Below are 12,871 nucleotides of genomic sequence, written 5' to 3' on the forward strand. Positions count from 1 at the left end.
GTAAGAGGTCTAAGGCTTTTCTTTTAGTCTGTTTTACTGTGTAAGTTGTGTTTATTTATACAGATGTAACTTCTTGAACCTTTCCCAAGAGTGTTTGTGTTTTTACATTCTGGGTAGTTTGTAGAAGTAGAATTTATTTCGAAATGCAAACAATTTTTCTCTGTGATATATATAACGTTCTTTTTAAAATGACCACCACCAACAACAACAACAACTTTTTTCGTACCCAAATTAAAATTAGATATGCATCTATATTAAGACATAGTATTCAGAATTTCTAGATCAAAACAACGATAAAGACAAAGTTTACGCGATCAAGTTTGTATAGTCCGGTTTGAAGTAGAACCTCTGAGATTCTGTTTGTTTTTTCTTACTGGCGTACTTTTCTTGTAAAGTAATGTGATATTTTCGTTTTAATTTTACGTCAATCATAAGAGGCCCCGTGGGACTTATTTATGTATAAAACGCGTTTGGTTCGTTAGGACAGCTTTGTTCATGTGGGTTGTTGGTGAGGGTAAAATGGATTTAAGCCTGGTCCTGGTATTTTGTGCTGCGACATTGTCTCTGGTGCACACCAACCATGTCTTGGACTCAGTGCAGCGCAATACACTGCATGCAGACAGTATTATCCAGACATCCTTTGGCTTTCGTGACGAACACGGTGAGCAGACGAAAAGAAGCGAGACAAGTTCGATTGTGTCAAGCCCTCAGAAAAAGCGACGAAGTGTGAGCTCTGATCCATCCAACCTTAAGCTTGCAGCTTTCAACGTACGAACATTTGGTACCAAGAAAATGGCAACACCAGGTGTGCCAGATATTCTTGTCAAGGTTGGTATGTTGTCCTTGCATTTTGTCGATGTTTCAAAAATCTTGGAGAGTGCATCTTACTACAATATAACACTAGCAACACTGGTGGCTCTTGTTTTTTTTTTTTTTTTTTTTTTTTCGTTTTGATTTTTGTTGTGTGTGTATGGACTCTATCGTTGAATCTCGGAAAGCTTTGTCGCGAGTATCTATACAGTGACGTCACGTGACGTCTGTTGTAAAAGTAAAATTTGTATCGCTCGCTTGTGAGAAAAAATTCATGTTACTCAAGCCAAAAAGTTGCCTTTTGTTTAGTGATTTTACTGTAACAATCGCCTTTCCACGATTTAAATGTAAACACAAAAGTGAAAATATAGCCAATCGAACTTGCAGAGATGTATCTGGAACTGAAGATCCAGAAATTAGAAGTTTTGCCTTTATGTAGTAGGTTGCATTTCTGGCCTTGGGTTGTGAAAGCGGCAAAAATCGACACGTAAATATAGAAGTAAATAAATGCGTGACATAATTTTACGATTTACTATTTTTACTGCTGTAAAGCATCATTTAACTGCTTGCAGTGTCGATTTTTCTGCCAAAACCGAAGTGAACTTGAAATTACTGTCATGCCGCATGAACAAGGACCAACAAGCGGTGAGTTCTTAATGGCGGTGACGACAATACATCCCGAATGCCGCGCGGCATTCGGAATTCGTTCGTACCGCTCGCGGTTTCTGTAGAATGATAAAGACTGCTGGTAGTATATGTTTTTAAGTATTCTTGTCCCATGTGAACTCTTTTTTGACTGCCGTGATATTTGCAGATTATTCTTCGTTATGATGTCATTCTCATTCAGGAGATCAGAGACGCGTCTGGAAAAGCGATTCAACAGCTGCTGTCCTTGGTAAACAAGTCAGTATACACCAAGTCAAGATTAATGTTGTATTTCAATTGCGCGTCAGTTTTTGTGCATGTTAGTGTATTTTTTTTATTCTCCGAATGAATCCTGTAGGTATTCCACCAAAGGTCTGTACAAGATCACCATGAGCCCGCGACTTGGAAGAACCTCCAGTAAAGAACAATACGCATTCTTGTACAGGTCAGTCCCTGATAGTGCGGGTGATTTGAGTTACAATAGCCGACAGGAAAGCAAAGATTTTCCTTCTCCTTGTGTTTATACCTATTCCTAGTGAGGACAGCATAAGGAGAATGAGTGTGTCCGTTTTTCTTATGCACTTCTTTTGCTTGTGTTTTTGTTTCCGGGTTAGGGTTGTTTCGATTTGCTTTCTGAATGCTGGGTATCATCTACATTATCAACAAGAGAAGACCTATGCGTTCTAAGTTCTTATCCTTCAGCGTGTACGTGTTGCGTTCTTCATTAGGTACTGGGTGCAGTAACTAGACATGATCAGGCTTACAACTAAGTATGTCTCACTAGCCCGACGAGAGTGGTGACGGATTGTAGTATACGTTTAATGTGTTATGTGGCTTTGATTACTTTAGGAAGGACGTTTTATCTGTTAAACACACCTATGTTTACGATGACGGGAAAGAAGAGCTAAAAACAGACACATTTGAAAGAGAACCGTACATTGTGCACTTTACTTCCACTCGAACTAGTAAGTAAATATCTCGCATTTCTGTCTTGAAGGAATCCTTAGAAAAGATAGAAAATACCATGTTATTAGCCGTTTAAGTGCGAGTATGTATCGAAAAGACTGCGCCTTGATGTCATTGTAGAATAACAATTTTCATTTGCGATCTTAACTTGTGGTAAATAATACAACTTTCACTAGGAAGATAACTTATAACTGACTCCAAAGCGTTCGAGGTTTTCTCCCTTAAAAGTTAAGTTTTAACCTTTTAAGCCGTGTTTTTAATTAAAAATGGCTGAACTGTAACTGGGTTAATTTGTGCGGTGGTTACAAAATAATCCTTGCTTTTCGTGTCTTTATCTTCAGATCTAACCGATTTCGTACTCGTCGCTATCCATACATCTCCGTCCAAAGCTAATCAAGAAATCCACGAGCTTGCCGCTGTGTATGATGACGTCACCAAGAAGCTTGCCATCACAAATGTGATCATTCTCGGTGACTTAAACGCCGCCTGCAGTTATATGAGTGACAGTGATTGGAAGACCAACCGTTTGGCTAATGACAATCGATTTCATTGGCTCATTTCTGACTGTGTTGACACCACTGTGACTGGAGGGCACTGTGCATATGATCGGCAAGTAATTTAGGTTTTTGTTGGATGACAGCTAAGTTTTTTCGTGAGAGCGGAGTTCATGCAGCGCCGGTAAAAATAATCCAGTCTCAGAGTAGGGGTGTGGGTGGGAGGTGTAGTATAAAGCGCTCGTGATGATGACCCACTTCACTCCTCAAATTCATTGGATTAGAAAAGACTATTTTACGCTGTGACAACGAATTTTACTTAGGGGTGTTCTAGTCCTATTAACTTGTAATTGTTTTGTGATAAAGACGAGTTAGAATCCATTTCTTGTACTGTCATAATGTCTTAATCTTCATCAACGTCGACTCGTTTCATTTTATCTGTTATTTTTAGATTCGTAGTTGCTGGAGACGCCATATTAGATGCAGTCAGCGAATCAAGTCCAGGAAGCTATAAATATGATGAAGATTTGAACATCAACAAAACTATGGTAAAGACCCTGTAATCTACCGAGTGGCCATTTTTATTCTGTTAACGCGTTTTATATCAAGACTGGCTTTTTTTTGCTTTTGCTTCAATGTCGGAGTACAATATCCTTTGTTGCAGGGGAACCATCAAAATGGATTTGGAAATAATTTTTAGTAACAAGCCTTAGTAAGGGGAGTGAAAAGCGGACATTTTTTTATAACGAGCTTTTCTCGTACGATAAAATTAAAGGAAAGAATTGGACGTTGGTACGAGTCTGTCTTGTGTATAGTAACAAAATGTGATTTTGAGGCGTCTATACACTCTATTTAGAGATCCATTATCTAATAAATTACCGAATGTTGATTAATTTCAGGCATTACTTGTAAGCGATCACTATCCCGTTGAAATGCAACTTTACTCAAAAGGTAAGTCTCAGTTCATTTTAGGTTTTTGAATAAACTGATCAATTTCTGTATGTGATATTTGATTCTATTTGATAGCTTCTTTTTTCCTTACATGGTCAACACGACTAACTTGTGAGGTAAATATCTAGCGCAGATTACTGTTAAAAGTTCACCAAAGACAGACAGGTGACGAAAAAATGGAAAGCAAGCCACTTGAGGAAATTATTTTGATTTACCACAACTAACATTATAAAAATGTATGGCAGTAAGTTTGGAATTTGTTTTTTCTTTTCTGACAGAGTTAGCTAAAGCAATGGCTCAAATATCCAAGGCGGTTGAATACACTTATAAAATGAAGCAGCATCCAAGCTTGAGACGATCTACTGTTTATGGAATGAGGAAGAAGAAGGCAATCAAAGATGCAGGATTCAAAGTGGAAACAACATACAGTGTGACGTTCAGCAAAGACTTTAAGAGCTTAAAAGAAGCTATGAATGCTATTCGTGTCATAAAAGATAATATGATAAAGGTTAATATGATCTCTTTTGATCAGACTCAAAATGCAGAGTTCCACTTGAATGAAGTATGGGTAAAGGAAAAGCAAACCGGAACTGTCAAGATTGTTTGTAAAACGTCTCCCCAAACAACTTGCTGGATTGCTCTGTTACAAGACTGATGACAAATCGACAGAATCATGAACGGATTGTTTTTTAAGTTCTAAGCGATTATTTCCTGCTCTTATTTCGTGGTTCAATTAAAATAAGACTTCTCCGCACTGGCTGACATTACATCTTTTTGTAGTATGATATCATAGTTATTATTCCAACTCCCCTTCCTGAAGTCCTTCACCCTACCGATCCCCCCTCGCACTTTGCACCCCTCGCTTATTGCACCTCTCACCCCCCCCCCCCCTCCTTCCTCTTCTATCACGTTCATTAAAGAGGCAGCTGATCCTTCCCCTCCCCTCCGTTACGCTTCCCTGAGAGCAGATAGAGGTAGGTTAGCACTCATCCCCATACGTCAAACTGACATTCCTCTTTCACATGTTCAGTGATGGCTGCCACTGTCCTTACCGTCCAGTCAACCACTGTGATGTGGCTGTGCGCATGCGTAAGGTACCAAATTAAGAAATCATCTAAATGCACAAACAAAATGACAATAGAAACTAACCTTTTTTAACAAAAAAAAATATCTAAAAATAACACGCAAACTGCGGTGATAAACATTACGGACAAACGCATTGTTAGAAAAAAATAGACCTTTTACTTGACGTTTCGTATGCTTCAACATGCATCTTCAGAAGCTAGAAGAAACCGTTAAAATGAAAGTACAACTAAATTTAAATTCGAAAAATAACAGGATTGACAGATGACGAAAAACAGATGATGAAAGAGAAAAATAATAATAAATAAAATACAATGAAATAACGATTTGCACAAAACAAATTGTGCAAACTAGTAAAGATAAAAAATATAACACAAACAGCGGTAATGGTTAAAAACATTAACGCTGTTTGTGTTATATTTTTAATCAAGTTAGACAAGTTACGATGGCCTAAAACCGAGAGTCTATATAGTAAAGATACTGAGATTTTCGCTGACACATTATCATTCACCAGGCGCGTAGCTGACGTCAATATTTCAAACTCGATGGAGTGTAAAATAACAGGTATTTTTAGTCATAACAACAATATTTCCGGAGTTTTGTTAACTTGATACATTTACATACCGGCTTAGTACACTAAACGTTTTACAAAAGCTTGACGTGTGCTGCAAAGGCATCTCAGGGTAAAAGCTTAAGCCCCCCACCCCTCGGTTCCACCGTCAATGTACTAAAAGCAGCGTCAAAGCGTCTATATGCACTAAATACACGTATCACCTGGGTCCCCCGAAATTTTATTCCCCGCCTTTCGTCTATTGATACTCCATTTATCAAATCCCGAACGCCTGTCAAGGAAATATTTTTCAACGATGGGATTATTTTTTGCGGGCCCAAGAGAGGCCCGCAACCCTAATCTTGACAGTGACCAGCGGATTGCGTTTTACGCGTGCGCGCCACGTTAATAAAAAGCGAACAGAAAACGGAAGTTGAAAATTTTGTTCTTCCACTAAGAACGATCGGAATGCGAAAAATGTGTCAATCACGACAGTTTGTCGTAACACCGGAAGAGAAAATCTGTTCTCCAAGAACAATTGTCATTCTGTCACATGAAAGATTGCAAACATTACAATTTGCAGACGTGTTTTACGGGTGTTGCTTTTGCGAAAATTTGCTCTGATTGTATCACGCATAAACCACGGCAAAGCAGATGATTCCAAAAACGGTTTTTCTCGAGAAATTCGTTATAACACTGACAACATAGCGAGTTTATCAACCGAGGAAAATCACATCTCAATTCACACCGCGTGTCCGACTACAGTTCACTAAACTGTCAATCCGACAAAAGACAACTCTGACTGGTTCGCGGCCGGTTAGCGGCAATTAAGCGTGATTTATCATTAATCGCGCCACGTTAATAAAAGGCGAGCACAACATAGCGAGTTTACCGATTGAGAAAAATCACATCTCAATTCACACCGCGTGCTCGATTACACTTCCCAAAACGATAAAAACACGCATTCCTTGCGTGACGCGTTACTCGGGATAATTGTCTTTTGTCCATTTAATCATTTATTTATCGACACTGCCATCTAAAATTACTCACTCTCGTACCAGTACCTTTTCTAAGTGCGTCAAGGCCCGCACTTTCTAACCTGTGGTTACCACTAGTACTACATATAATACTAGGTCACTAGGATATATTGAGGCCACTTACTAACTAATTCACTACAGGACTATTCGTAAAGCAAACTTGACAATTGCATCATCCTCGGGTGAAGGCCTTGAAATAGATTGATAATTTCGTCCAGATCGACAGGCATACTGATACTTGATATGCATGAGAGCCAGTGAGGAGAGCCCATTCTCCTTACAATTTAATACTTTCCCGATACTTTTAGCGTTTTCTTGCAGGGTAATGTAAACGCTGCGACACTGCGACGTTTCCCATTCCCCCACTATTTGCTAAAGGCTGAAAATCAACAGTTTGTGTTTTCAGTCCTCCATTATTGACCTCTCTGTGATATATTTAACGTTCTTTTTAAAATGACCACCACCACCACCAACAACAACTTTTTTCGTACCCAAATTAAAATTAGATATGCATCTATATTAAGACATAGTATTCAGAATTTCTAGATCAAAACAACGATAAAGACAAAGTTTACGCGATCAAGTTTGTATAGTCCCGTCTGAAGTAGAACCTCTGAGATTCTGTTTGTTTTTCTTACTGGCGTACTTTTCTTGAAAAGTAATGTGATATTTTCGTTTTAATTTTACGTCAATCATAAGAGGCCCCGTGGGACTTATTTATGTATAAAACGCGTTTGGTTCGTTAGGACAGCTTTGTTCATGTGGGTTGTTGGTGAGGGTAAAATGGATTTAAGCCTGGTCCTGGTATTTTGTGCTGCGACATTGTCTCTGGTGCACACCAACCATGTCTTGGACTCAGTGCAGCGCAATACACTGCATGCAGACAGTATTATCCAGACATCCTTTGGCTTTCGTGACGAACACGGTGAGCAGACGAAAAGAAGCGAGACAAGTTCGATTGTGTCAAGCCCTCAGAAAAAGCGACGAAGTGTGAGCTCTGATCCATCCAACCTTAAGCTTGCAGCTTTCAACGTACGAACATTTGGTACCAAGAAAATGGCAACACCAGGTGTGCCAGATATTCTTGTCAAGGTTGGTATGTTGTCCTTGCATTTTGTCGATGTTTCAAAAATCTTGGAGAGTGCATCTTACTACAATATAACACTAGCAACACTGGTGGCTCTTGTTTTTTTTGTTTTTTTCGTTTTGATTTTTGTTGTGTGTGTATGGACTCTATCGTTGAATCTCGGAAAGCTTTGTCGCGAGTATCTATACAGTGACGTCACGTGACGTCTGTTGTAAAAGTAAAATTTGTATCGCTCGCTTGTGAGAAAAAATTCATGTTACTCAAGCCAAAAAGTTGCCTTTTGTTTAGTGTTTTTACTGTAACAATCGCCTTTCCACGATTTAAATGTAAACACAAAAGTGAAAATATAGCCAATCGAACTTGCAGAGATGTATCTGGAACTGAAGATCCAGAAATTAGAAGTTTTGCCTTTATGTAGTAGGTTGCATTTCTGGCCTTGGGTTGTGAAAGCGGCAAAAATCGACACGTAAATATATAAGTAAATAAATGCGTGACATAATTTTACGATTTACTATTTTTACTGCTGTAAAGCATCATTTAACTGCTTGCAGTGTCGATTTTTCTGCCAAAACCGAAGTGAACTTGAAATTACTGTCATGCCGCATGAACAAGGACCAACAAGCGGTGAGTTCTTAATGGCGGTGACGACAATACTTCCCGAATGCCGCGCGGCATTCGGAATTCGTTCGTACCGCTCGCGGTTTCTGTAGAATGATAAAGACTGCTGGTAGTATATATTTTTAAGTATTCTTGTCCCATGTGAACTCTTTTTTGACTGCCGTGATATTTGCAGATTATTCTTCGTTATGATGTCATTCTCATTCAGGAGATCAGAGACGCGTCTGGAAAAGCGATTCAACAGCTGCTGTCCTTGGTAAACAAGTCAGTATACACCAAGTCAAGATTAATGTTGTATTTCAATTGCGCGTCAGTTTTTGTGCATGTTAGTGTATTTTTTTTATTCTCCGAATGAATCCTGTAGGTATTCCACCAAAGGTCTGTACAAGATCACCATCAGCCCGCGACTTGGAAGAACCTCCAGTAAAGAACAATACGCATTCTTGTATAGGTCAGTCCCTGATAGTGCGGGTGATTTGAGTTACAATAGCCGACAGGAAAGCAAAGATTTTCCTTCTCCTTGTATACCTATTCCTAGTGAGGACAGCATAAGGAGAATGAGTGTGTCCGTTTTTCTTATGCACTTCTTTTGCTTGTGTTTTTGTTTCCGGGTTAGGGTTGTTTCGATTTGCTTTCTGAATGCTGGGTATCATCTACATTATCAACAAGAGAAGACCTATGCGTTCTAAGTTCTTATCCTTCAGCGTGTACGTGTTGCGTTCTTCATTAGGTACTGGGTGCAGTAACTAGACATGATCAGGCTTACAACTAAGTATGTCTCACTAGCCCGACGAGAGTGGTGACGGGTTGTAGTATACGTTTAATGTGTTATGTGGCTTTGATTACTTTAGGAAGGACGTTTTATCTGTTAAACACACCTATGTTTACGATGACGGGAAAGAAGAACTAAAAACAGACACATTTGAAAGAGAACCGTACATTGTGCACTTTACTTCCACTCGAACTAGTAAGTAAATATCTCGCATTTCTGTCTTGAAGGAATCCTTAGAAAAGATAGAAAATACCATGTTATTAGCCGTTTAAGTACGAGTATGTAGCGAAAAGACTACGCCTTGATGTCATTGTAGAATAACAATTTTCATTTGCAATCTTAACTTGTGGTAAATAATACAACTTTCACTCGGACGATAACTTATAACTGACTCCAAACCGTTCGAGGTTTTCTCCCTTAAAAGTTAAGTTTTAACCTTTTAAGCCGTGTTTTTAATTAAAAATGGCTGAACTGTAACTGGGTTAATTTGTGCGGTGGTTACAAAATAATCCTTGCTTTTCGTGTCTTTATCTTCAGATCTAACCGATTTCGTACTCGTCGCTATCCATACATCTCCGTCCAAAGCTAATCAAGAAATTCACGAGCTTGCCGCTGTGTATGATGACGTCACCAAGAAGCTTGCCATCACAAATGTGATCATTCTCGGTGACTTAAACGCCGCCTGCAGTTATATGAGTGACAGTGATTGGAAGACCAACCGTTTGGCTAATGACAATCGATTTCATTGGCTCATTTCTGACTGTGTTGACACCACTGTGACTGGAGGGCACTGTGCATATGATCGGCAAGTAATTTAGGTTTTTGTTGGATGACAGCTTAGTTTTTTCGTGAGAGCGGTGTTCATGCAGCGCCGGTAAAAATAATTCAGTCTCAGAGTAGGGGGGTGGGTGGGAGGTGTAGTATAAAGCGCTCGTGATGATGACGCACTTCACTCCTCAAATTCATTGTATTAGAAAAGACTATTTTACGCTGTGACAACGAATTTTACTTAGGGGTGTTCTAGTCCTATTAACTTGTAATTGTTTTGTGATAAAGACGAGTTAGAATCCATTTCTTGTACTGTCATAATGTCTTAATCTTTATCAACGTCGACTCGTTTCATTTTATCTGTTATTTTTAGATTCGTAGTTGCTGGAGACGCCATATTAGATGCAGTCAGCGAATCAAGTCCAGGAAGCTATAAATATGATGAAGATTTGAACATCAACAAAACTATGGTAAAGACCCTGTAATCTACCGAGTGGTCATTTTTATTCTGTTAACGCGTTTCATATCAAGACTGGCTTTTTTTTGCTTTTGCTTCAATGTCGGAGTACAATATCCTTTGTTGCAGGGGAACCATCAAAATGGATTTGGAAATAATTTTTAGTAACAAGCCTTAGTAAGGGGAGTGAAAAGCGGACATTTTTTTATAACGAGCTTTTCTCGTACGATAAAATTAAAGGAAAGAATTGGACGTTGGTACGAGTCTGTCTTGTGTATAGTAACAAAATGTGATTTTGAGGCGTCTATACACTCTATTTAGAGATCCATTTTCTAATAAATTACCGAATGTTGATTAATTTCAGGCATTACTTGTAAGCGATCACTATCCCGTAGAAATGCAACTTTACTCAAAAGGTAAGTCTCAGTTCATTTTAGGTTTTTGAATAAACTGATCAATTTCTGTATGTGATATTTGATTCTATTTGATAGCTTCTTTTTTCCTTACATGGTCAACACGACTAACTTGTGAGGTAAATATCTAGCGCAGATTACTGTTAAAAGTTCACCAAAGACAGACAGGTGACGAAAAAATGGAAAGCAAGCCACTTGAGGAAATTATTTTGATTTACCACAACTAACATTATACAAATGTATGGCAGTAAGTTTGGAATTTGTTTTTTCTTTTCTGACAGAGTTAGCTAAAGCAATGGCTCAAATATCCAAGGCGGTTGAATACACTTATAAAATGAAGCAGCATCCAAGCTTGAGACGATCTACTGTTTATGGAATGAGGAAGAAGAAGGCAATCAAAGATGCAGGATTCAAAGTGGAAACAACATACAGTGTGACGTTCAGCAAAGACTTTAAGAGCTTAAAAGAAGCTATGAATGCTATTCGTGTCATAAAAGATAATATGATAAAGGTTAATATGATCTCTTTTGATCAGACTCAAAATGCAGAGTTCCACCTGAATGAAGTATGGGTAAAGGAAAAGCAAACCGGAACTGTCAAGATTGTTTGTAAAACGTCTCCCCAAACAACTTGCTGGATTGCTCTGTTACAAGACTGATGACAAATCGACAGAATCATGAACGGATTGTTTTTTAAGTTCTAAGCGATTATTTCCTGCTCTTATTTCGTGGTTCAATTAAAATAAGACTTCTCCGCACTGGCTGACATTACATTTTTTTGTAGTATGATATCATAGTTATTATTCCAACTCCCCTTCCTGAAGTCCTTCACCCTACCGATCCCCCCCTCGCACTTTGCACCCCTCGCTTATTGCACCTCTCACCCCCCCCCCTCCTTCCTCTTCTATCACGTTCATTAAAGAGGCAGCTGATCCTTCCCCTCCCCTCCGTTACGCTTCCCTGAGAGCAGATAGAGGTAGGTTAGCACTCATCCCCATACGTCAAACTGACATTCCTCTTTCACATGTTCAGTGATGGCTGCCACTGTCCTTACCGTCCAGTCAACCACTGTGATGTGGCTGTGCGCATGCGTAAGGTACCAAATTAAGAAATCATCTAAATGCACAAACAAAATGACAATAGAAACTAACCTTTTTTAACAAAAAAAAAATATCTAAAAATAACACGCAAACTGCGGTGATAAACATTACGGACAAACGCATTGTTAGAAAAAAATAGACCTTTTACTTGACGTTTCGTATGCTTCAACATGCATCTTCAGAAGCTAGAAGAAACCGTTAAAATGAAAGTACAACTAAATTTAAATTCGAAAAATAACAGGATTGACAGATGACGAAAAACAGATGATGAAAGAGAAAAATAATAATAAATAAAATACAATGAAATAACGATTTGCACAAAACAAATTGTGCAAACTAGTAAAGATAAAAAATATAACACAAACAGCGGTAATGGTAAAAAACATTACCGCTGTTTGTGTTATATTTTTAATCAAGTTAGACAAGTTACGATGGCCTAAAACCGAGAGTCTATATAGTAAAGATACTGAGATTTTCGCTGACACATTATCATTCACCAGGCGCGTAGCTGACGTCAATATTTCAAACTCGATGGAGTGTAAAATAACAGGTATTTTTAGTCATAACAACAATATTTCCGGAGTTTTGTTAACTTGATACATTTACATACCGGCTTAGTACACTAAACGTTTTACAAAAGCTTGACGTGTGCTGCAAAGGCATCTCAGGGTAAAAGCTTAAGCCCCCCACCCCTCGGTTCCACCGTCAATGTACTAAAAGCAGCGTCAAAGCGTCTATATGCACTAAATACACGTATCACCTGGGTCCCCCGAAATTTTATTCCCCGCCTTTCGTCTATTGATACTCCATTTATCAAATCCCGAACGCCTGTCAAGGAAATATTTTTCAACGATGGGATTATTTTTTGCGGGCCCAAGAGAGGCCCGCAACCCTAATCTTGACAGTGACCAGCGGATTGCGTTTTACGCGTGCGCGCCACGTTAATAAAAAGCGAACAGAAAACGGAAGTTGAAAATTTTGTTCTTCCACTAAGAACGATCGGAATGCGAAAAATGTGTCAATCACGACAGTTTGTCGTAACACCGGAAGAGAAAATCTGTTCTCCAAGAACAATTGTCATTCTGTCACATGAAAGATTGCAAACATTACAATTTGCAGAC

The 12,871-nt window shown here is 38.8% G+C and overlaps 2 protein-coding genes across 2 annotated transcripts; both read left to right on the forward strand.

Annotated features, from left to right (window-relative positions):
• The first annotated feature begins 345 nt into the window (after positions 1 to 345).
• On the forward strand, positions 346 to 4,620 carry LOC144637846 (deoxyribonuclease-1-like). Its single transcript, XM_078496933.1, has 8 exons — positions 346 to 828; positions 1,625 to 1,713; positions 1,814 to 1,900; positions 2,305 to 2,420; positions 2,763 to 3,030; positions 3,367 to 3,463; positions 3,815 to 3,866; positions 4,145 to 4,620. The coding sequence occupies exons 1-8, from the start codon at positions 496 to 498 to the stop codon at positions 4,519 to 4,521; spliced, it is 1,419 nt and encodes a 472-aa protein (XP_078353059.1). The 5' UTR covers positions 346 to 495; the 3' UTR covers positions 4,522 to 4,620.
• A 2,677-nt stretch (positions 4,621 to 7,297) lies between these two features.
• LOC144637902 (deoxyribonuclease-1-like) lies at positions 7,298 to 11,408 on the forward strand. The gene is made up of 8 exons (XM_078496992.1): positions 7,298 to 7,628; positions 8,417 to 8,505; positions 8,606 to 8,692; positions 9,093 to 9,208; positions 9,551 to 9,818; positions 10,155 to 10,251; positions 10,603 to 10,654; positions 10,933 to 11,408. Exons 1-8 carry the CDS (start codon positions 7,320 to 7,322, stop codon positions 11,307 to 11,309), a joined length of 1,395 nt encoding a protein of 464 aa, XP_078353118.1. The 5' UTR covers positions 7,298 to 7,319; the 3' UTR covers positions 11,310 to 11,408.
• The last annotated feature ends 1,463 nt before the right edge of the window (positions 11,409 to 12,871 follow it).

The sequence above is a fragment of the Oculina patagonica genome, chromosome 14 (genome assembly GCF_052425735.1).
Source record: "Oculina patagonica isolate OP01 chromosome 14, crgOcupat, whole genome shotgun sequence".
Classification (NCBI taxonomy): Eukaryota; Metazoa; Cnidaria; class Anthozoa; order Scleractinia; family Oculinidae; genus Oculina; species Oculina patagonica.

What these genes read in the sequence shown, in the direction of transcription:
- LOC144637902 (XM_078496992.1), top strand. Translation starts at nt 7,320, where the DNA reads ATGGATTTAAGCCTGGTCCTGGTATTTTGTGCTGCGACATTGTCTCTG. An exon ending in CTTTACTTCCACTCGAACTA is followed by an intron (nt 9,209 to 9,550) that starts GTAAGTAAATAT and finishes CTTTATCTTCAG; the next exon opens with ATCTAACCGATTTCGTACTC. An exon ending in TGAACATCAACAAAACTATG is followed by an intron (nt 10,252 to 10,602) that starts GTAAAGACCCTG and finishes GATTAATTTCAG; the next exon opens with GCATTACTTGTAAGCGATCA.
- LOC144637846 (XM_078496933.1), top strand. Translation starts at nt 496, where the DNA reads ATGTGGGTTGTTGGTGAGGGTAAAATGGATTTAAGCCTGGTCCTGGTA. An exon ending in TGAACATCAACAAAACTATG is followed by an intron (nt 3,464 to 3,814) that starts GTAAAGACCCTG and finishes GATTAATTTCAG; the next exon opens with GCATTACTTGTAAGCGATCA. An exon ending in AATGCAACTTTACTCAAAAG is followed by an intron (nt 3,867 to 4,144) that starts GTAAGTCTCAGT and finishes CTTTTCTGACAG; the next exon opens with AGTTAGCTAAAGCAATGGCT.